Source organism: Denticeps clupeoides, chromosome 13 (assembly GCF_900700375.1).
Source record: "Denticeps clupeoides chromosome 13, fDenClu1.1, whole genome shotgun sequence".
NCBI lineage: Eukaryota > Metazoa > Chordata > Actinopteri > Clupeiformes > Denticipitidae > Denticeps > Denticeps clupeoides.
This window is the reverse complement of record NC_041719.1, coordinates 14,317,039-14,338,173: the sequence shown is the minus strand read 5'-3', so window position 1 is coordinate 14,338,173 and position 21,135 is coordinate 14,317,039. Positions and strand designations below refer to the sequence as shown.

Genomic DNA, 21,135 nt, shown 5'->3' with positions numbered 1-21,135 from the left:
CTGACGCGCTCGAGGCCACCAGCGCAACGACACGCGCCACGGACACGATGCTTTTACGTATGCGGAATAGACACAAAATGGTCCGAGGCGGTCAGCCTGGCTCAAAATGGACTCCTCCAAAGTCACGCCGCTCCGCGCCACGTCCGTCTGTCGGTCCGAAGAAAACGTCGGACGGCCATTAAAATAAACGGACAAGGAGGGGGGGGGGGTGCTCTGAAGCGCGGATGGCGTCCGCAGCGGCGCGTTTGAAGAAGCACGCTGCGCCGTTAACTGCACGCCATTAAAGCGCTTTTTTTTGTAATGTGTATATAACGCCCCCCCCCCACGACTCGACCATTTCGGGGAACATTTGTTTCCACTTGTATAAACCACAGTGGGGTGGGGGGTGGGGGGGGGGGGTGGCGGTGGCACATGACATTTTTTCTGCCTGCCACACTAATTCATCATCAAGGATTTTTGGGGGGGCCACACGATGGGGGCAGAAAGGTGACGGTAAAACTCGGTTGTAACGTTTAAACAACGTTTGGGAACCTTTAAACGCGGCCTCTACAGAAACTTCTGTTAACAACAGCAACAATAATAACTGTAATAATAATGCAAATAATACAAATGATGTTACAATTGGCATTTAGTTGTAGAAAAGTATGTAACTGTATTTACACTTCAACTAGTGCAAATACGAGTTGTATTAACACGGTCTCGCATGGTAATATCTATCATCTGAAGCCGAGCGGGGCCTTCGTCAACACGGCGAGGGCCGGGGCCCGGCTGGGGCGTGACCCGCTGTCCTTTTTTTTTTTTTTTTTTTTTAGAGAGAGAGAAGGAAAGAATGTCCCACGTCCCACTCTCTTTTTTACACACTTGTTCAGTCTCGTCGGGGCTTTATGGCCACATCCCTTCCGAAACGCGGCGGAATTTGGTGGTGAGAAACCAGGCTGTTTCAATTTTGGCTATTTTCTCTCGAGTTATTTCCGCTCAGGTCTTTTTTTTTTTTTTTTACAGACGCCGTTAATCTCGGGTGCTTGGTGTTCTTTCGTTAGCGGGAAAGTTGGGGGGGGGGGGGTGGGCGCCGCGAAGTGCGAGCCTGATGTTACACGCACCATGGCCGGTGTACGCCGGTTCTAACCCCGGTACTTCCGGTGAGCTGCGCTGATGCAGTGCCGGCGGCATAATCAGCAGTACTCCACTACTACTACTACAGCAGTACTCCAGTACTACTACTACTACAGCAGTACTCCAGTACTACTACAGCAGTACTCCACTACTACTACTACAGCAGTACTGCAGTACTACTACTACTACAGCAGTACTCCAGTACTACTACAGCAGTACTCCACTACTACTACTACAGCAGTACTGCAGTACTACTACTACTACAGCAGTACTCCAGTACTACTACTACTACAGCAGTACTCCAGTACTACTACAGCAGTACTACTACTACAGCAGTACTCCAGTACTACTACTACTACAGCAGTACTCCAGTACTACTACTACTACAGCAGTACTACTAGTACAGCAGTACTCCAGTACTACTACTACAGCAGTACTACTACTACAGCAGTACTCCAGTACTACTACTACAGCAGTACTACTACTACAGCAGTACTCCAGTACTACTACTACAGCAGTACTCCTGTACTACTACTACAGCAGTACTCCAGTACTACTACAGCAGTACTCCACTACTACTACTACAGCAGTACTGCAGTACTACTACTACTACAGCAGTACTCCAGTACTACTACAGCAGTACTCCACTACTACTACTACAGCAGTACTGCAGTACTACTACTACTACAGCAGTACTCCAGTACTACTACTACTACAGCAGTACTCCAGTACTACTACAGCAGTACTACTACTACAGCAGTACTCCAGTACTACTACTACTACAGCAGTACTCCAGTACTACTACTACTACAGCAGTACTACTAGTACAGCAGTACTCCAGTACTACTACTACAGCAGTACTACTACTACAGCAGTACTCCAGTACTACTACTACAGCAGTACTACTACTACAGCAGTACTCCAGTACTACTACTACAGCAGTACTCCTGTACTACTACTACAGCAGTACTCCAGTACTACTACTACAGCAGTACTACTACTACAGCAGTACTACTACAGCAGTACTACAGCACTACTCACCCCAGGCCTTTTATTTACCTTCTTCCTACGTCAGTAGTACGTGCTCAGGTGATTTATGGTTTTTGGCGGACATCTTGTTGCCATGCGTATGACTGTAAGTAATCCATTAAAGGATTATAAGGAGTAATCCCTTTAGCAGAAAAGGCAAATGAAGGAACGAGGAGGGAATGAACATCCTCGCCGTAGCAACGTGAAGAGCGAAGCACTTATCTCGCTTATCTCGCCACGTTACGCCGCAAACCGAGTGCAGAAACCAGCAGGAAAGGGATCCACTCATTCGAGTCCGATCAGCGGCGCGAGTCCTTTATCTGGAATTGACTCGGCTCGATTCAAATTCCACCGGACAGCGCCCCCGCTGTGTCATTTGTCATGAAGGCCTTGACGCAGGGAACGGCAGCTCCGTCCCCACCACGGCAGACACGACCCGTTCTTCTCGCATGAACACTGTGAATTGTGGCGCCTCTCAGAACCGCGGGACCATTTGCCACAAACTCTGCGTCGGTGTACGGGCGCGACAGATTTGTCCCCCTCCCTGGTGTGAGCCGCCATTTGTTGCACATGAAGTGGGAACTCGCAGGAATATTGATTTGTGGTCAGCCTCCGATATTTCAGTTCAAACCAGGCAAAGGAACGTAAACGCGGGGCTGGGGTCTCTCTAAAGCAGGCTGGCGTGGCGTTGGTGTTCTTCGTCACCTCGTGGAGCAGGGGCTGAGCCGACAGGACCCGGCTCCGCCAGCCATTCCCCTCTGAAAGACGTCCAGAAAGCCTGGGGCCGAGTAAACAAACCCGCCGTTCCAGAAATGAAGCTGCGCAGGGCCCGTAAAAGTTCCTCCTTTTTTTTTTGTGCCCGATAACATCTTGATTTATACTTTCGTTGCTCACATAAACATCTTGCGTTTGGCGACCTGGTTACTTTTTATGTTCCTTTTACAAAAGTGCTATTACTTGGGCCCATGATGTGGATGTGCACTATAGGCGCTGAAATCAGAGTCAATGCCTTTCTAATGAAGTACGGTAATGGTAATGTCTCTGTGGTAATCAGAATTTTGCTGAGTGGTTGTCTCCAATGCAATCATAATATTTGTCCATCTGCGTTGGACAAAAAAAAAAAAAAAAAATTATTCATACACACACACACACACACACACACACAGATACACGCTTTGTGTAACATTACAGCTATGTCATGATACCTGTGCATCTCTGTTGAAGAAAAAATCTACTCTTGTATTAAAAGAATGGCATTACATTATAAATGAAGCATATATAAAATATCAATTAGCACTTAATAAAAAAAAAAAACATCTTCTTACATCTTGAGCAACGCCGTGATCTGCAAACAACGATTCTTCTCAGTGCTGTAGTTCAGCCCATCGTGTGTGTTCACTTCTACACCCCGTATCACTAGTGAAACAATGGAACAGCAACTAGTTGTTAGCCATTAAATCCATGTTTTTATTGATGTGGTCTTATACATAGTTCATCATAGTAATCCCTGATGTTGATTTGTCTTTTCAATCGGCCATGCCGGAGAAAATATTGAAAATGCCGATGTATTATTTCTCCGTCCCCGTGGACCTTGCAGTGGTTGAGCAGGTGGAGTGGCGTCGCCCTTTTTGTTTTTCTACCATCCGGTTATCGTGGAGGAATCTCTGGCCTGGACTGTTTACGCAATTACCTCTGCTAAATCCACATTAATCTCACAATGAGATCATCTCCAGTCGCCTGGGCTCAATGGTTTCGCGTGTCAGGGAACGTTTAAGACGATGCTGCTGTACAAGAGATTTTCTCCGTCACCGAGATGCACCTACAAGGTATTAGGCCCATTCCCGCCACCGAAACGGAATTATAACCGTATCCCTGCAGTTACAAACGGCCTCTTACTCGAACGCAGGTTGGAGCAGTGCTCCACAGACATTTTCTATTTATGTATGTTACGCTCGTTCTTTCTTTTCGTGTTGCGCTCCCTGCTGCAGATCCAGTTTCTTAAGAGCGAGCCGAGGAACACGGCATTCAGAGAAGCTGGAGCGTCGGTGTAATTACCAGATTATTCCTCTCTCTCTCTCTCTCCCTCTCTCCCTCTCTTTTTCTCAAGTCGTCACAAAAGAGCGAATGCATCTGAAAGTGGCACACGGCGCGGGGACGTGATTGCTGTATCTGCTCTCCTGCTGTGGGTGGCAGACGACGATAACGTTGTCAGTAATCCACTTACATAAGAAATATTTTTCAGCACCGCAAGAAACAGATCCTCGAAAAAGATTGCGGCTCCATTAAGGCAGGTCAGTCCCCCGAAGGAAGTGTTATATCTGCCTAATTTGGTTCCACGGTAATGGTCACCAGACAGTCGGCATTTAAAACACGTCTGAAATCGCGCGCTATAAAAAAAAAAAAAAAAATCAATAAAAGGAAAGCAGCTCCTGTGCCTCCAGGAGGATTTCGTTCTGATTTGGTCACAGTCGTAACACATCATTAAAATGACACAGCAGAAAACAACATATGCGAAGCAGCAGGGCGTACCGTAAGACTGCGCGAGAGACGATGACGCGTGACAGGCCGGGGCGGTGGGGGAACATGGCCGTCCGTGAAGGAGCGGGACCGGCGTACGCGACGATCCGAGCCAAAGCGAGGCCTTCGGGAAATAGATCATTACACACAGTGAAACATGATCTAATTGAAAGGTTAATAAGGCCTTTTTTTATTTTTAACCCTCTCCCACCTGCAGCCTTTCTTATCCAACACTTTGATTTAATCAGCACTTCTGGCCGTGGGTTTGTCAGGTACTCAGAATTTGCAAGGAAGCCCCGTTAATAAAGTATTATATTATGATGTTAACATTAGTATTGTAAGTATCATAATGCTGCCTGAATAAACATTTTCATCACGTTTTCATCACCAATTTTTTTTTACTGATTTGCATATAACAATGTCTTGTTGTGCCTTATTAGAAAACCTTATTAAACCACCTGTCCTTTTAATAGTTCGGCACATACCAGTACATATGTGCAGTGTAGCAATATCGTAAAATGAATTTTAGGGTTTATCAATGAGTTTGCACCAAATTTTTGTCATGCTCAGGGTCGAGAAGGCCACTCCCCTCCCTTTTGTCTCCCGTCTTCCAGCAGTGAAACTGGGCTTTACTCTGAAATGAAATTATGGTGGAACGAAAAAAACAACAAAAAAAAGAACAGCAACAACATGGTATCAGTTGCTCTGTGTGTGTGTGTGTGTGTGTGTGTGTGCGCGCGCATGTATAGAAGATTGTATTGCGTCTCTCTCAAATCAGGTTTGAAAGTAGCCGTGCGGTTTTCCTCAGTCGGGTTTGTTTCCCGCCCCGCCAGCCCTTCTGAGGTAAAAAGCCTTAATTAATCAGCGAACCAGGGCAGGAACAATTATGCGGTCGAGCAGGTTAAAATAGAAACGGGAAATATTAGCCTCGGCGGTATAATCAGCACCCAACATTCAAGCAGCCTCCTGTTTATTTTTTATTTCATCCCTCTTTTTTTTTTTTTTTTCCTTCTTCTTCTTCTTCTTCTTCTTCTGAACATTGCCTTTTTTTGAGACATCTTCCCAACCTTTTCATGTTGTCTGTTGCCTCCCGCCATCTTAAAAATTAATCATCCTGTTGAATAATGCCTCACGATCGTGATGAATTATTGATGACCCGGTTCTTAATAGAGGGACAGAGGAGGCTTTTTACTTGTACAGCTGTTCATTTTCATCCCGGTCTGTGCGAGACACGTTATTACATGGCTGCCCACTGGAGCAATTAACCGACGGGGCCTTCTTTCTTCCTCTCCTTCCTCTCAGTCATTGTTCCGTTTTCCCGACCGGCAAAGTTGCGCTAGAACAGGTGCATGGCGATGGCCGAGAAGAACTCTTCCCCTTTTCCAGGAAGGAGACGGATGCGATTCACTGGCGGGAATGACACTCTGACCACGGCACGGTAAAGACGCTCCCCTTTGCGCCCAGTGTTGATTTACCGAGAGCTGACAGACGAGCACCGCCCTGCGCCCGCCCCCCCCCCCCCCCCCCCCCCCCCCCCCCCCCCCCCCCCCCCCACCCGTTGCCGCTGGCATGGGCCATGTGCTTGCCCCGCGCCTGACAGCACCGAGCGTCTTCATCGCTGCGGAATAAATGAAACATTCATGCACTTTATTTGCTTGAAATTGAGATGATGAGCTTCAGAGACTTTCTGTGGCGGCCGCGGTTCCTCGTTCGGAGTGTAGTTTTAATCTTAGTTCTAGTCCAGTCTTTACACCAAGCTGTCATTTTAGTCTTTATTAGTCTTAGTCAGATCTGTACTCATTAGTCTAGTTTCAGTCGACTACAAGTCTGAGCAGTTTAGTGAAAGTGAAGTGATTGTCATTGTGAAGCACAGCAAGCACAGCACACGGTGACACAACGAAATGTGTCCTCTGCTTTTAACCATCACCCTTGGTGAGCAGTGGGCAGTCGTGGCATGCACCCGGGGAGCATGCTTTTCAACCACGCCTTCTCATTTCTTCTCAAAAAGGTTCTCTGTTTTCTTCAACGAGACATTTTAGTACAGTTTTTATCTTAAACCACGTTTTGTTTTTATTCATCAACAATATTATTGTATATTTATTATAGTTATATTATAGTATATTTCATTTTAGTTATCGTCACATGACCAGCATTTACGTCAAAAAGGTTCAATGTAATTGTCAAGGTTCAAAATTCATTGTCATTGACAGAAACAACACTAGTTCTGAGCTTGCATTTTGTCCAGGAGTGATGATGATGATGGAAGAAAAAAAACAGCAGACTGAGACAAGCTTGTGTACTTTCTAGCCAATCCGTTCTGCCTCAAGCAGAAGTTTACAGTGTCAAGGACTTATTTATGTTGATTGACAAGCTCTATCATTGTAAGATAGCTGTATAATGGTGTGTCCCCCACCCCCACCCCTCCATATTTATCTGCTTGTATTAATGTCATCTTAATAATACCGACACTGAGGAGAGTTTGGAGGAGCCACCATTTATTGGCTGTGGCAGAATTACCCTTATCGTCTGTAACCTGAAAGGAGTTTTTTTTTTTTTTCTTCGTGCTATCGGTAAATGGAAATGACATTTTCAAATTTCATTCGAGATAATCCATTTTGGTTTCACTACAACATCAAAATTACTATTAACAACGTATGAAACCTGCATTAAAACTTTGTCACATCCGCAAATGGCCACTTTTATAATCCTCATTGAGAGGCAGGTATCAGTATTAATGGGATTTTCTTTGTGTTACTGGGATGATTGAGGGCATATAAATTACACATTTTCCAAGAGAAAAAGGAGTAGGGAAATAGTAATAATATAAAGTGTTAAAGTGTACACACACACACACTCGCACATAGTAAAGGAGAATGATACAGTAGCATTTGTCTACTGATCTACAAAACAAGATCTTATCCTGGCATATATGTCAATGAAATAAATGGCCAATAAAATGGATGGTCAGAAATTGTATGAAAATAACAGCTTCCTGTTGCGCACGTATTACTGTCGAATATGCAGCTGTAGTTGATGGAGGTCATTGGCAGTGACGCAGATTTCCAGAATCATTTTTTGTCTGAAGACGCACAAAACTTGTATGATTCCGTATTGACGCGAGCCGACTCCTTTTTATTCATTATAGATTGCTCTTTTAGGGCGGCATGAGGGAAATGTTGTCCTCTCTTCAAGAAGACCAAAATCCACCCGGGAGATATGAGGCGCGTAAAACAATCTTTGACCAGGCGGCACCATTCAGCCCGGCAGCATTAAGCGGCCGCGCCGCATTTCCCTGCGGTGTCAGTCACAGGGCACTGTGTCTCTGTCTCTCCATCATCTGGCCGAGGGGACGGTCATCCAGCGTCTCCCGGCCTGGGATGTGTCCCAGCGGGAATGCGACCGAGGCCATTCCTGACCCCGTCGCTCGTCAGCCGACTGAAGCCTGTCTGATCCGTGCCGGCTGCAAATCGCGGCATCCCTGCACACCCTCGCCACCCGTCTGTTCATGTTTTCGGAGTCGTGACCCGCAGCTGATGCCAGTTTGTCCTGTGCACCGCTCCAAAACCGCTTTACTGGTACGTTTTATTTTTTAACCTCCGCATTGCTACTTGACCGCCCGTTTCCTGGCCTGTTCATCTACTTCGTAGGCAGCTTGCGGGTTAATTCACAGGTCAAGCAAGACATGCAAGCTGTCAATCGTGCATTGTGCTGGGTCGACCCCTCCTTACTTTATTTTGGGGCCCTTTCTTCCAGAGTCCCCTTTAGACCAGCCCCCAACTTTCCCTCACACCCCTCACGTCGGTCACATTTTCTTTTTAATGGCTACCGTCTTCCCTGGCTTGTGACGTTTTTGATCTCCCTTCCCCACCTCGGCCTGCTCTCCAGTCTTCCTCTGCGATGTCTACCGCCGCTGCGCCAGAGAACAGATGCATCCAGTGTACATATGTTCTAATCCTTAGGGGACACAGCCCTGTGGCTTTGCATTCAGAGAACTTAATCGCGTGTCTCTGATTGTTTTGTATTGCACTGCGATCGGCGATACTTGGAGAACGGTCATATTTTCAGGGTTTTGTTTTTCTCACGGCTACTGCATGGCAATGGGGAAAAATCCCAATTATAATGAAATGAATGGCTTTATTACATTTTATTTAAAGGAGTAGCTTCATGCATTTGTATGATATAATCTATTTAAATAAGCAGAAACCATGGAAATGCATTCAGCACAGCTTGTGCATGAACTGCAGTCTGCCTAATCAAGAAAGAAAAAAAGAAATTCATTCATTAACTGCACCCCCCCCCCCCCCCCCCCCCCCCCCCTTCTCTGAGTTTTTTTTTTTTTTAAAGGAGACTCAACGCCGCTGCACAAGTGTGTACGGCAGAATTGTGCGATCAAAACCGAGTAAAACGCTGTTTAAGAAGTCACTTAACAGGTGTTGATGAGCGATCCTTGCAGCAGCTTAGCGAAGAAAAAGGAAGCCTCCCGCGGAGAAGGGAGACCTTCCTCAGATATAATGAGAGAGATGGCAGTCAAGCAGCCAGCCTGAGCCTTTGCCTTTGGTGTTCCAGATGAGCCGCATGTTAAACACTCACAGCATGATACAAAGATACTGAAGTATGGAGCGGTTATCATCGATTTACAGAACACCTAAGTCCATGTACAGTAGCGCTGCCTTCCTGCTTATGTATTTACCCTCCACACACTCATACACACACACTCAGGGACATGCATGGGTTTGTGTCCCTTGCAGTCTGGCAGATTCTTGTTTTAAGGTCATTTTAGCTCAATTAAAAATATTACAGGCATCAGTAATCTTTGTTTTCACATTGATGATAAATAATATGGCTAGACGGATAGAACGACATATAATGGATTTTTTTTTTTTGTTTTGGATTGTTTGCGCGTACCGTGCCAGTGTAGCAGAACGATGTCAGGAGCGTTGAGCATTGAACAGCAGTTGGCGCCGGATTCAGTTGAGAGACTACCATTCAGAATTGAGCCCTCACCTCTATTCAGCACATGTTGTAAAGGTATTCATAATAAATACATCTATATATACAGATGTTGACACTGAATCAATGATTTCGTTTTGTCCTCCTCTGTGCGACATTCAGTGCTGTTCTTAAACTCTATTGAAGTCACTTTGAATGCTTTGGCAGTGAAAGTTCCAATATGATGAAGGTTGTCATTCGAAATGGCTTTATTATGACAGACATAATAAGTAATGCACATAAAGATACTTGAATCTCTTCATTTTAAAATAAAACTATGTATCATATCATTTTGGTAGCAGACTATCCTGTACATGGCGAATGGTGAGATTACACACCTTTTTCTGGTGCTGTATTACGGTTGGTATTTGGTTGGCTTGGTATTCTCTGTTTGTTAACGCATTGATTTCGCGAATGTATTGCCATCTACCAGTATTTTTTCAAATCTAAGGAAAAACTTGTATTTGGCAGATATGAGCTCAATAGAATGTAGGATAGCTGTTTTATTAATGGTAGTGTTTGGAGTTGCAGTCGGCTTGAATGAAGGCACTGCAAGATGTCCTGCCTTTTCCGTTCATCTTCCTAGGCAGTGGTGTGGACGGTGCAGGGGACTATGACACTTCTAGCTCTAGGACATCTCGACACACTGTGGTAAACACGCTTGTTGACACTGATAAGGGACCAGCTCCTTTATCCCGGCTGCAGCTGCCATTTATTTCCATTCACAGGCTTACGGCGTGAAAATAAAATGTTCTTCACTCCAAACCCGCTTCTTCTTGGCCCGTGTCACCCATGATACCATGATGGGGTGATTTCCTGTTTTTACGGATGGCTTCAGTCCTGTGTCAGAAATTCGTGAGTCACACTTAGCACCTACAGGGGGAGCCCGGGAGCACCACATTGTAGATAACGCTGCTTTTGATATTTTCTTAAAAAAATAACATTTAGAGTCACACCGTTTAACAGGGTATTATTACACTGTGTCTCCATGTTACAGCATGATTACAGCAACTTACTGAACACTATACAATTGTCGGACTGGGGTTAGGATATAGTTCAGTGTATGGTATAACCTTGTTATTGACACAGTGTTGTACATTGTAACAATGGCAAGACACAATGGTACTTCTAACTGGTACTTCTTTTTTTTTTTTTGTAGCTTTAGATTTATTTACTAATTTAATACTAATTCTGCACTAGCTGTAGTCCGGGCAAGTTTTCTCTTTAGAGGCGTACAGTAACATTCTCGGCTGCCTCTGCCTAAAAAAAGGGTGGGGTGTAAAAATACAAACTGTTTTTAATGGGGTCCTATGTGACTCGTTACTACAGCGACCATGCGGTCCCGCGTGGGTGTGATAGTGGTTCTCGGGAAGGCAACGCGGGCGCAGTCAGTAAGTGTAAACATGTAGACAAAGAGGGAAGCACTTAATACCGTGCAATACTGTACACATGGCCCAGCTCGACGGCCTTCATCACTTACTCCAGCTAGTCAAATGATCAGCGTGCTGATAGCGAGAGCGCGCCAGACAGGTACGGCCGCAATAAGATAATGGAAATGTTTTTTTTTTTTTGGCTTGGCCAGAGATAATTCAGTTTGGACTAATTGGCTTGTTTTCTTGTTTGTTTGACGCGGGCAGCTCTCTGGCCGCCCCGCTCTTTAAATCTGGGATGATAGGCACATCCCATGAAAACGGTGAGCCCTTAGCTACCTTTTAAAGAGATTTTCTTTACAGGATTATGTCCAGGCTTAGTCTGAGTTGTGTGGATGTGTGGCTTGTTGTTGTTGCCTTTTTTATTATTTTTTTTTTAATAGAGCCCCTGTAGCAATCGTGTTATGCAAATTTTGGATAAATATAAGATAACCATCCGGTTGCCTGTTGAACTGTGTGTAAAAATGGAACACCCCACTTTTCTCATTCTGTAGGTGCAGAGATCAGTGATGAACACCTCTGAGAGCGGTTCTCCCAGGCATTTGTAACCACCGCCACCAGTTCCGCCGCACATGCAGGGCATGCCCGAGCCGAGCAGAATGGCACCCTCTGCATGGAGAGCATCAGCTGTCTGCTGCCTCGCCTTCGCACTGGTTTACGTACAGTGCTCAGATGGTAAGTCGATGTTATTTTCTGTAATGCACGTAAGCTGTGCTGTTTCTGTTTCTAGCTCCTCGAGGGAGGTGGGCGGACTGAACTCATGAAGTTGCACTAATTGTTGGATTAAGAGCTGTATTATACATTTTTTTATATGGTCATTATGTTGATTTGATATTTCTGGTCAGTGTTCCGGTTAGCGATTGTGCGTGGCTGTAAGAATTCTTTCTTACACTCCATACAAAAGGTACCTGAGTCATATTTAAGTGACTTCACAAAGTCCAATCAGGCTTTACTCGCTTGGTTCTCCAACGGCAACTGTAGCGATCAGAACACATCAGTTCATTATAAACAATATCCCCAAGTAAACACGGTTCATTAAACTGCTTCCTGTCTGTAATATCTTTTTAATGCATCTTTATAATTGAATTAAATGGGTTACTGCTATACCACAAATGGCTAGAGAGAAAAAAAAAATCTCTCTCTCTATATATATATATATATATATATATTTTTTTTTTTCGGTTTTGAAGATGCTCAGCAACGCAGCTTCAGGGCTCGTTTCACATCTTGCTTTGCTACAAACATCCTTTTTTGTGTGTGTTTGTGTGGGCATTTGATGTGCATTACACTGTTCCTTTTTTTACTCAGCCTCTTTCAGTTTAGGTTCGCTCTGGTGAAATTCCTTAATTAGCTGTAATTAGCTGTATGCTCATATGTTTAGAATATTTTGGATTTAACTAAGTGAAATGTGGTATACTGTCATAGTTCTGGCCTTCATGGAAATACTTTAAATATACTTTAAATGTGTATACACTGTATTGTTCAGTTCTCCAATAGTTCCCAAAGGTCGCTGTAGAGAAAAATACATTTTCTGATGACTTTGTACGGTGTGAAAGTCAGCTGCAGCAGAGAAACATCATAAATAATGAGTGAGTGGTCAACAATGGGAAGAGGTTTATTGTTCGTCACCATCTGAGGACAGTGAGATGATATTGATTAGAATTTACCGACTGTGATAAAAAAATGCTAATTTAATGCAGAATGGCCACTGGACCTAAAGTGTGTGTTTTGGTTTGACACGATACGAGGGTGACTAAGCATTGTATAAACCAAGCATTGTATAAACCATATTTATCACCCTCGTATGATTTATACAGGTTATGTATAATGATTTCATGCATATTTACAGTATTTCAGGCCTCATGATGAATGATGTTTGATATCTGTTCAGTAAGAATAAAACAGCTCTGCTCACAGAAAAATAAGTTGACAATAATGGCAGACCTCAGAGATACCTGGAAAGGTACTTCATTGATCCCGAGGGAAATTTTGGAGCAACCTTTTACCATTTAGTGTATAGATCTTATTTTATAGTTGTGTGAAGTTGTCTGGTGCAGTAATTGGCCTGAGCAGTGTAATGTCTTCTGTGAGATTTATTTCTGTCAGTGGAAAGGGTCTGCATTCCGCCACAAGCTATTTGACGTTTCCAGTCATTTCTTTTCAGGATTTCTGATGACTCGAATAGGGATTTAGGTTCAAGAGATATACACACCCACACAGGGCCTGGAGCCCCTGCCGCAGTGTTGGGAATCGGGTGCTGGAGCAGCGTGTCGAAAAAGCCCTGGGCCGCTGGCTGCACGACGTGTGGGTCTAGTGAGGGTACAGGAGTGAGGTTAGCCTGGCACTGGGACCCAGCTGGCTCACCTCCGCTACATGAAGTCCCTCATCCTGTTAAGAGGACAAGCTGCAACCCGAGTCCTCTCCTGCCGAAGACCTAGATATGTAAATCTCTGCCTGTCTGTCTGATAAATGGTGCCCAAAATTAAGTGGAAACTGTCCAGTGTATACATGGTTGGAGAATATGATTGCCTTTCTTGCATTAGCAAGACATTTGTCTCAAGGCCATATCCCGTTTGCATAAATGCGCCTTAATTAGTCAATAAATCACATGTGAGAGTTGAATCCAGACCAGATTCTGCATAATATTTTAGGACTATGCTCTGTGTACCCGTACTTGGAGATAATGTTATTTAGCACTGATTATATTGTAATCTATTTGATTTAACATTTACATGTACACTATCTAAAAGTTATAAATGTTCTAAAGGTGTCACTAGGCAGGGTCTCAGTATTTTGTATAACAGTCTTTACAAATTCATTGTGGAAGATTATTAACTGCTTTTTAAAGGTCCCCTATCATGAAAATTTCACTTTGTGGGATTATTTAACGTTAGTACGAGTTCCTCTAGCCTGTCTATGGTGCTGCAGTGGCTAGAAACGGTGGCATGTATAAAGAGTCTTTTGGTCTATCTGCTTCGCCCTTCAGTGAGCTGCAACTCAAATGGTCGGATCTAGAATTTGGTCCCTTATGTTGTCATAAGGGGAAAGGTAACCTTTGCTTTCTCATGCCCAGAGCATTTCCCACCCCTCCCCTACAAAAGAAACTCCACCGTCCATCATGGCTTCCAAACGTGCGAAACATTCCAGTTGCTCGGTTATTGGATGTAAGAGCCAGTGGCTTAATTCAATTTTTTTCTGGAAAAACGTGACACAACTTCCTGTCTGCTCCAAACATTGCGGTCAGTGAACGGTGTTGATGACCGTTTGTGCGAATTCCCCCTCAACTTGTATAGGCCGCTCTTCTCCTCTTCCTGCTTCTCTCCTCTTCATCAGCATCTACAGCTACAGACACTGAAACAGCGCGTCCTCGGGAAATCTCATTGTGGGACTGGATCAAAGTGGCTGTACCAAGGCTTCATTTCGGAAAGAGACTTTAAATACAGTATTAAGGGACCACTAAGACAGTGTCAGGGGACTTCTCAAAATAATCAATATGGAGCAGTTTATATGCATAACAGTTATATATACAGACAAGACATACTGCTTTGTCTATTGTGATGCAATATTTAAATTGGTCACAGTATCTGTATTATTTTTTGCATATTATATTGAATGTAGTGTTTAAAAAAAAAAAAGCTTATGAGCGCCCATCATAACCTGTCAGAACTATGGGTTGACTTGAGTAGTACTGCAGATTGTACTAGTCGGAATGGTACAATGGGAGTGCACACCGCTTAAAGGCTTTTTTTTTAATAATCCATTAAATGATATCCCTGCTTAAAGCCTTCAGTAATCCAGTAAATGACAGTGGAGCGCGTCCTTACACGGGGGCAAATTCACAACATTACACGATCAACATGATACATTTTCACGTGCGCCTGCAATTTAATGTCATTTAATAAGCAGCTAATCTAACAGCTGAGATGTTCCACAAATGGGAAATTATTACTTTTACCTTATTTAACTGTTTGATTTCACATGGTTTTAGAAAAGCACATGCGTATTGAAATCTTCATTAAGAGTAATTGTAATGACGGTTGTGTGATGATACTATGGCACACTCTAGGTCCTCGTTCTCAACCTCAACACACACACAACCAGTAAAATACAATACATTAATTTTTAGTTAAGTGCACAGTAACAGGAAGCACTGCTTATTGCTTTAGAAATAAAAATTAAAATCTAGATTACTGCAACGTATGCGCAATGTCTATTGCTGTTAGAAAGAGGCTGCCAGGGCACCTTGCGCTGTTAAGGACAACTTTTTTTTCTTTTTAACTATAGTAAACTGACATTCATTGAAAAATTCATTTTTTATTACAAAATTCTAAAAGAGTGTAGTTAATTGTCTTTTCAGGCAGGTTAGAAATAATAAGGAAAACATTTTTTTAATTACCGTTCTCTCTCTAAAATCCCTCGGAACAGCTCAGAGTGAATTTCCCGGTGCTTGACAGCAGGAACATGTCAGCGTTAGTAACAGCATGGCAAATCCCAGCCAGCCCCGGTGCACTCCCTGCTGAAAACCTTTCCTCTGCATGAAAGCGCTGAGCGGAATTAGGGAAGATCTTTTGGGCGCTGTGTCGTTGATAAGATTGACAAGGTTGTGTTGTGTGTCTCCAAAGGTGTCAGGCGAGCATTTCAGGCAGAGAGACAAAGTGTAAAAAAAGGACATCTCATGGTTTCAGGTGTGACCCAGGTCCTCACTAGTCATTATGTATCTATTTTGCATGTTTGTCCTGGATACATAGGGGACAGGGGAAAAAAAAATGATTATCTTTGGTAATCCTAACCTGAGACATGCAGCAACAAAAACAACCTTGAACGTACAAATATCTGTCTCAGGGCGTAATGTTTTGTTCTAGACATTTCCAGGCACAGACACTGGAATCTCAGAACCTCGTGAAGCTGTGGCTGGAGAGGCCAGCTCGCCACTCCCCTCTTCTCCACCCAGGCCTGTCATCAACATCCAGTTGTCAGAGATAAGCAGATAAGGGGACAATGGACTAAAGGCCAGGCATTCACAAGGTGTGACTGTGGCTCTGGTCCCCACCCTGCAGAGCACTTCTAATCCTCATTAGGATTTTCAGCAGAGGAAGGAGGGATTTAATGGATTACGGATCATCACAGCTGGCTCCTGGTTTGTGTTTGTTGTGCAAGATTATGGGGCTACTGTGGTTTCCAAAATGGCTCTTAGATACATTAAATATAATTCTAGCTAATTCTGTCTGAAGTGAATATATTGATTATTTTGAGACAACAGAACAATAGCCATGGCTGTGACATTCAAATTACCCTTACATAACTCTGATTAATATCTTTTTGCAATTAGGCAATTCGTCTGTGTACGTTGTTCCAGATTGCTTGTTTGCACTTAGTGTCTCTGCCAAAAAAATGTGACATGAACACTAGACATGCAAAGGCAGACCACATTATCAGCCTCAGCTGTTGGTGTATTTATTTAGGAGGAGTTGTAATGAGAATATGCAACAATAACTACGCGTTGCATACTATTTCATTACATTACATTACTCATTCATTATGTGTAACTATGTCAGCGTTTGCTCAGATGCGTAAAATGTTTTTTTTTTATTAGTAAGCATATTGAAACCCAGTAACCCAGTAACTTCAGTTCTTTGTGAATCTCTATATAAAGTTCAGAACGTTGTGGTTAGAATTTTCTGTTGGTTGAAAAAAATATGTATGTAACACGCACTCATTAATATCTGCCAATAGCTTTTGGTGACAATTAAGTGGTTGGCCTAGTCACTTTGCTGTTCTTTTGCATGTTCAGAATCAAATGACTCCACATTGCGGTGCTTCTGTAATTTGTACTGAATACAAATAAGCATTTGCAATTGAGAGTTGCCTGTCTTTATTTATTTTATCTACACTGTTTATACAGTACAGGCCAAAAGTTTGGACACACCTTCTAGTTCAATTTTCTTTATTTTCATGACCATTTATGTTGGTAGATTCTCACTGAAGGCATCAAAACTATGAATGAACACATGTGGAGTTATGTACTTAACAAAAAAAAGGTGTGAAATAACTGAAAGCATGTTTTATATTCTAGTTTCTTCAAAATTGCCACCCTTTACTCTGATTACTGCTTTGCACACTCTTGGCATTCTCTCGATGAGCTTCAAGAAATCGTCACCTGAAATGCTTTTCCAACAGAAGGAGTTCCCAGAGGTGTTTAGCACTTGTTGGCCCCTTTGCCTTCACTCTGCGGTCCAGCTCACCCCAAACCATCTCGATTGGGTTCAGGTCCGGTGACTCCAATTTTTGTTAATTACATAACTCCACATGTGTTCATTCATAGTTCAGTGAGAATCTACCAATGTAAATGGTCATGAAAATAAAGAAAACACATTGAATGAGAAGGTGTGTCCAAACTTTTGGCCTGTACTGTATATGAAAAACACAGCAGTCCCAGCCCAGCCCAGCACTATTTTGGAGGTAAAAGTATTCTCACCTCCGCTGTCCTCAATAATGAGAGTTGTAGTAAAACTGCATGCACATGCTTTTTGTCGCTAGTTCCTTGCTTTTTGGGGAAAAACGGGCTTTGATATTTGGAATGTTTTTTCTGTAGTTGGTCAGAAGGGATCGGCACCATCACAGGATTTTTTTTTGGGTCATGATAGCTGAGCAAGTTGCAAAGTATCAGACCTCCAAAGCAAAATGTGTCAATGTTGCTTTTATTCTAGCTTTGACCTAAAATTTACAACCAGTCAGCAGGAAGCTGAAGTGTGAGAGAGCATTCGAGCAAGTATGATGACAGGAATGAATGCACACTTTAAAAAGAATTGTCTGAATTGTAGAAAAATGTAGAAAAGTAAAAATGTAATTGGATCAAATTAATCTGTGCTCATGTATGATTTGTTGAAATGCATGAAAAATGTGACTTCAGACATCAATACTATTGTTACCAAGAGTTACCAAGCTTATAATAGCCCTGATATCTGAGCCTTGGCTTCGGTAATTTGGTAAATCGTAGTATAACTTTAATTCTGTATTGTTTTCTACATCATTTTGAAATGTAATGATGATTACCCACCTATCATGCTTTATTAAATGTATAGCACAATGGGCTATATATCCCAGTAAACCCAGTAATTCTACATAGAACTTCAGTTCCACGTGAATCTCTATTTTATGTTCAGAACGTTGTGGTGTGAATGAACTCATATTTACTGGTGTAACACGCAGTCATTAATATCTGCCAGTTACTGCTGCTAATAAGGCCAGGTTGAGGAGAACAAGCTCTGGCAACACCTGGTTATCTGCAGGCTCTGGATGCTCGTCCGTGCCTGATCGGCGTCGTGATGTTGCTTTTCCTCAGGTTAAAGGCAGCACAGAAATGAACCTCCGGAGGGAGCAGACATTAGAAAGACGTGTTTTTGTAAATGAACTTCTCTTCAAAGAGAGCTCACCCCAAGGGGTAATCTGTGTCCAACGTGCTTGGTGACAGCTGTAGCTTAAGATGAATATGGATATGTTGTAGACGTTTCTTCGGAGCTAACGAGAGAGACTGAGGCACTTTTGGCTTCTGTGTGTCTGGCTCGGTGTCATTTTGTTCCTTTCTTTTTTTTTTTTTCTTTTCGCAAGCCTTCAAGTGACAAAGTTTTGTTGCGAAGATGATCATTGTCCACACTTTCAAACTGTTCCATGAAGCCATTGGTCATCTGAGCATTTTGGAAGTCTTTTCTGTTTTTTATTTTAAATGAACAGCTTTGGACGAAAACAAGAGACCAGCATACCTTCTTTCACATAATGTGCTGCTAACTAGATGATCGACAGATTAAAGTCCTACCAAATGAGTGGAGGTCTGGTTTCCACTGTTACTAACTAATCCATCCTCATCCTGTCTCATCCTGTTGTGTACTTTAAAATCTTATTGTTGTAAAATGAACATTTTGTAATTGAGGTCATTAAGAACAGGGGAACTGTTTTCCTGTATTCTGATTCATTCTGATTCAAGCTTTTAAAAATGGGAGTCATGGGCTCACATCTGTGTCATCTGCCCCCATGGCAGATTTAGTTTGGTTTTTTATTCTGCCATGTCCTTCTCTCTGTGATGCTTTGTCTTGTTTTGTTCTTGTGCAGACTGTTTGTGTGGTTATCTAACAAGCATACCCCAAATTATCACCGCAACAGAGAGTAGACCACATGGCATGAATTTCAAGGGAAGGAAAAACACCAGCGACTTATCGAGCACTCGTGCGGCTGCCCCTGCCTGAGCAAAAATGATCTGTGGAACATTTCATTTTATTTTGCACAACCGGTGCGGGTTGACTCGAAGCCATATCTGATGTGATTGTGACCTACAGGAATGTCCTTTGTGAGTAGGTTCCTTGATGTGATATGCTCCCAGTCTGCTGATTGCAGGCAGTATAATAAACAGTTAGTTTAATAACGGCATTTCCTCGTTGAATATGGGTGTCTATGAAGCCATTGGGCCCAGCCTGCCATCTCAATGTTTTAAAATAGCCACGTAGATCACATATCGGCCTTAAAAGAGTGAAGGTCAAGCACCCAGTTGGGAATAATCCCACATATGCTGGTTATACAAAGCAATGCACTAAACCCACATACACAAAAATGTGTTTGCATTCTAATCTCATTTTTTTCTAGGGTAACAAGGCCTTTTGCTTCCTAAGTCTATAATATTGTGGAATTTTAATGTGATCAGGTCATGTGGTATTAGGGTCAGACAGCTTGGACCACTAATTTCATGTGACTTTTTAAGCTTTCTTGTTAACGCCGTGCATACAAACAACTGCAACACAATTTTGTGGAGAAGGGTATTTGCATTTTTATACTTTTTACTCATTTTACTCATCAAGTCACTTTTTAGTATAGTATCTGGCAAGTGCATAAATCCAAATATTTTAAGTGTTAAGAAGAATTACATAAGTTGCATGTTTTAACAAATGTGATAGTTCTAAAATGTTTATACACTAAAATAAACATACTTCTAGGCTATAGACTATCCTTCAGAAATGTCTTTAAATTAGGGTTCAGGCTGCTTCATGGATCATTCCTTGTAGATATGGACTTGTAATCATAAGATTGTGGGTTCGAATCCCAAACCGCCAAGTTGCCACTGAGGAAGCACTGAACAAAATACCGTCCCCACACACTGCTCCCCGTGCACCTGTCATGGCTGCCCACTGCTCACCAAGGGTGATGGTTAAAAGCAGAGGACACATTTCGTTGTGTCACTGTGTGCAGTGTATCACAATGGAAAGACCCATGTTGAGACCTATGTTCAGAACATACTTTAAATATGGGGCAGTGGATGGATGGGGCAGCCCCGAAATCAGAAGTTTGCAATGATAATGAAAAAAAAAAGATTTGATTGAACTTTTTATTCACCTGCGGTTTGGTTGCAGGGAGTGAGTGAGTCGTTTTTATTCATTTTTTTATAGAGTTGTGTTTTAATTTGAAATGTGTATGCCTTATGGACATGGTGTCTTGTGCAACTTTGTTTTAAAGTCCCTCCCACTCGCACCAGAATATGGCCAGCTGTGCCTTGCACAGCTCAGAAATGATATCAGATTTAAATAAAAATAATAGTAACAGTTTTATCATGCAGTGATAGCATTTAACACATATTTACAGTTATGGCCTGTAATGTGTACAGTATATTCCATAATGTCTGAAAGTTGAGTCATGGCAACTGGACTTCTTTGCAGAATGAAACACATCTACCTTAAAGAAAGAAGTCCAGTTGCCATGACTCAAATTTCAGACAATTTCACCTGGTTGACTGAGAATCTTCAAAGATATATTCCGTAATCGACCAATAATTAAAAATAATATTATGAAAATATAAATTTTTTGTTATGTTTAATACATTTTCCATCATCTAATTACCTTAAACTTGACAAATTATATATGTGTATAACTCTTACCCTTGTTGCTTGTTACCGACAGTAAAAAAATGATAATTCCTTGTATGGCCCTGCAAATTAATGACCATGACTGTGGTCAATTAATGTGTTCAGGGCCGACGGCTTGGAGGCAGACTTGCGAAGGCCACTCTCTGGGTTTA

At 42.6% G+C, this 21,135-nt stretch overlaps 1 protein-coding gene across 28 annotated transcripts in view; it reads left to right on the top strand.

The window, feature by feature from the left end:
- Window positions 1–21,135, top strand: part of adgrl2a (adhesion G protein-coupled receptor L2a) — a 74,200-nt gene that overhangs the window by 2,383 nt on the left and 50,682 nt on the right. For 27 of the 28 annotated variants that reach the window (XM_028999713.1, XM_028999712.1, XM_028999725.1 and 24 more), the window contains exon 2: window positions 11,573–11,753. In XM_028999713.1, the coding sequence (XP_028855546.1) occupies window positions 11,651–11,753 (103 nt within the window). In that variant the 5' untranslated portion in view covers window positions 11,573–11,650. Of the gene's footprint in view, window positions 1–6,078; window positions 6,098–11,572; window positions 11,754–21,135 lie in introns of those variants that run through there. The other variant, XM_028999694.1, reaches the window with a different exon arrangement.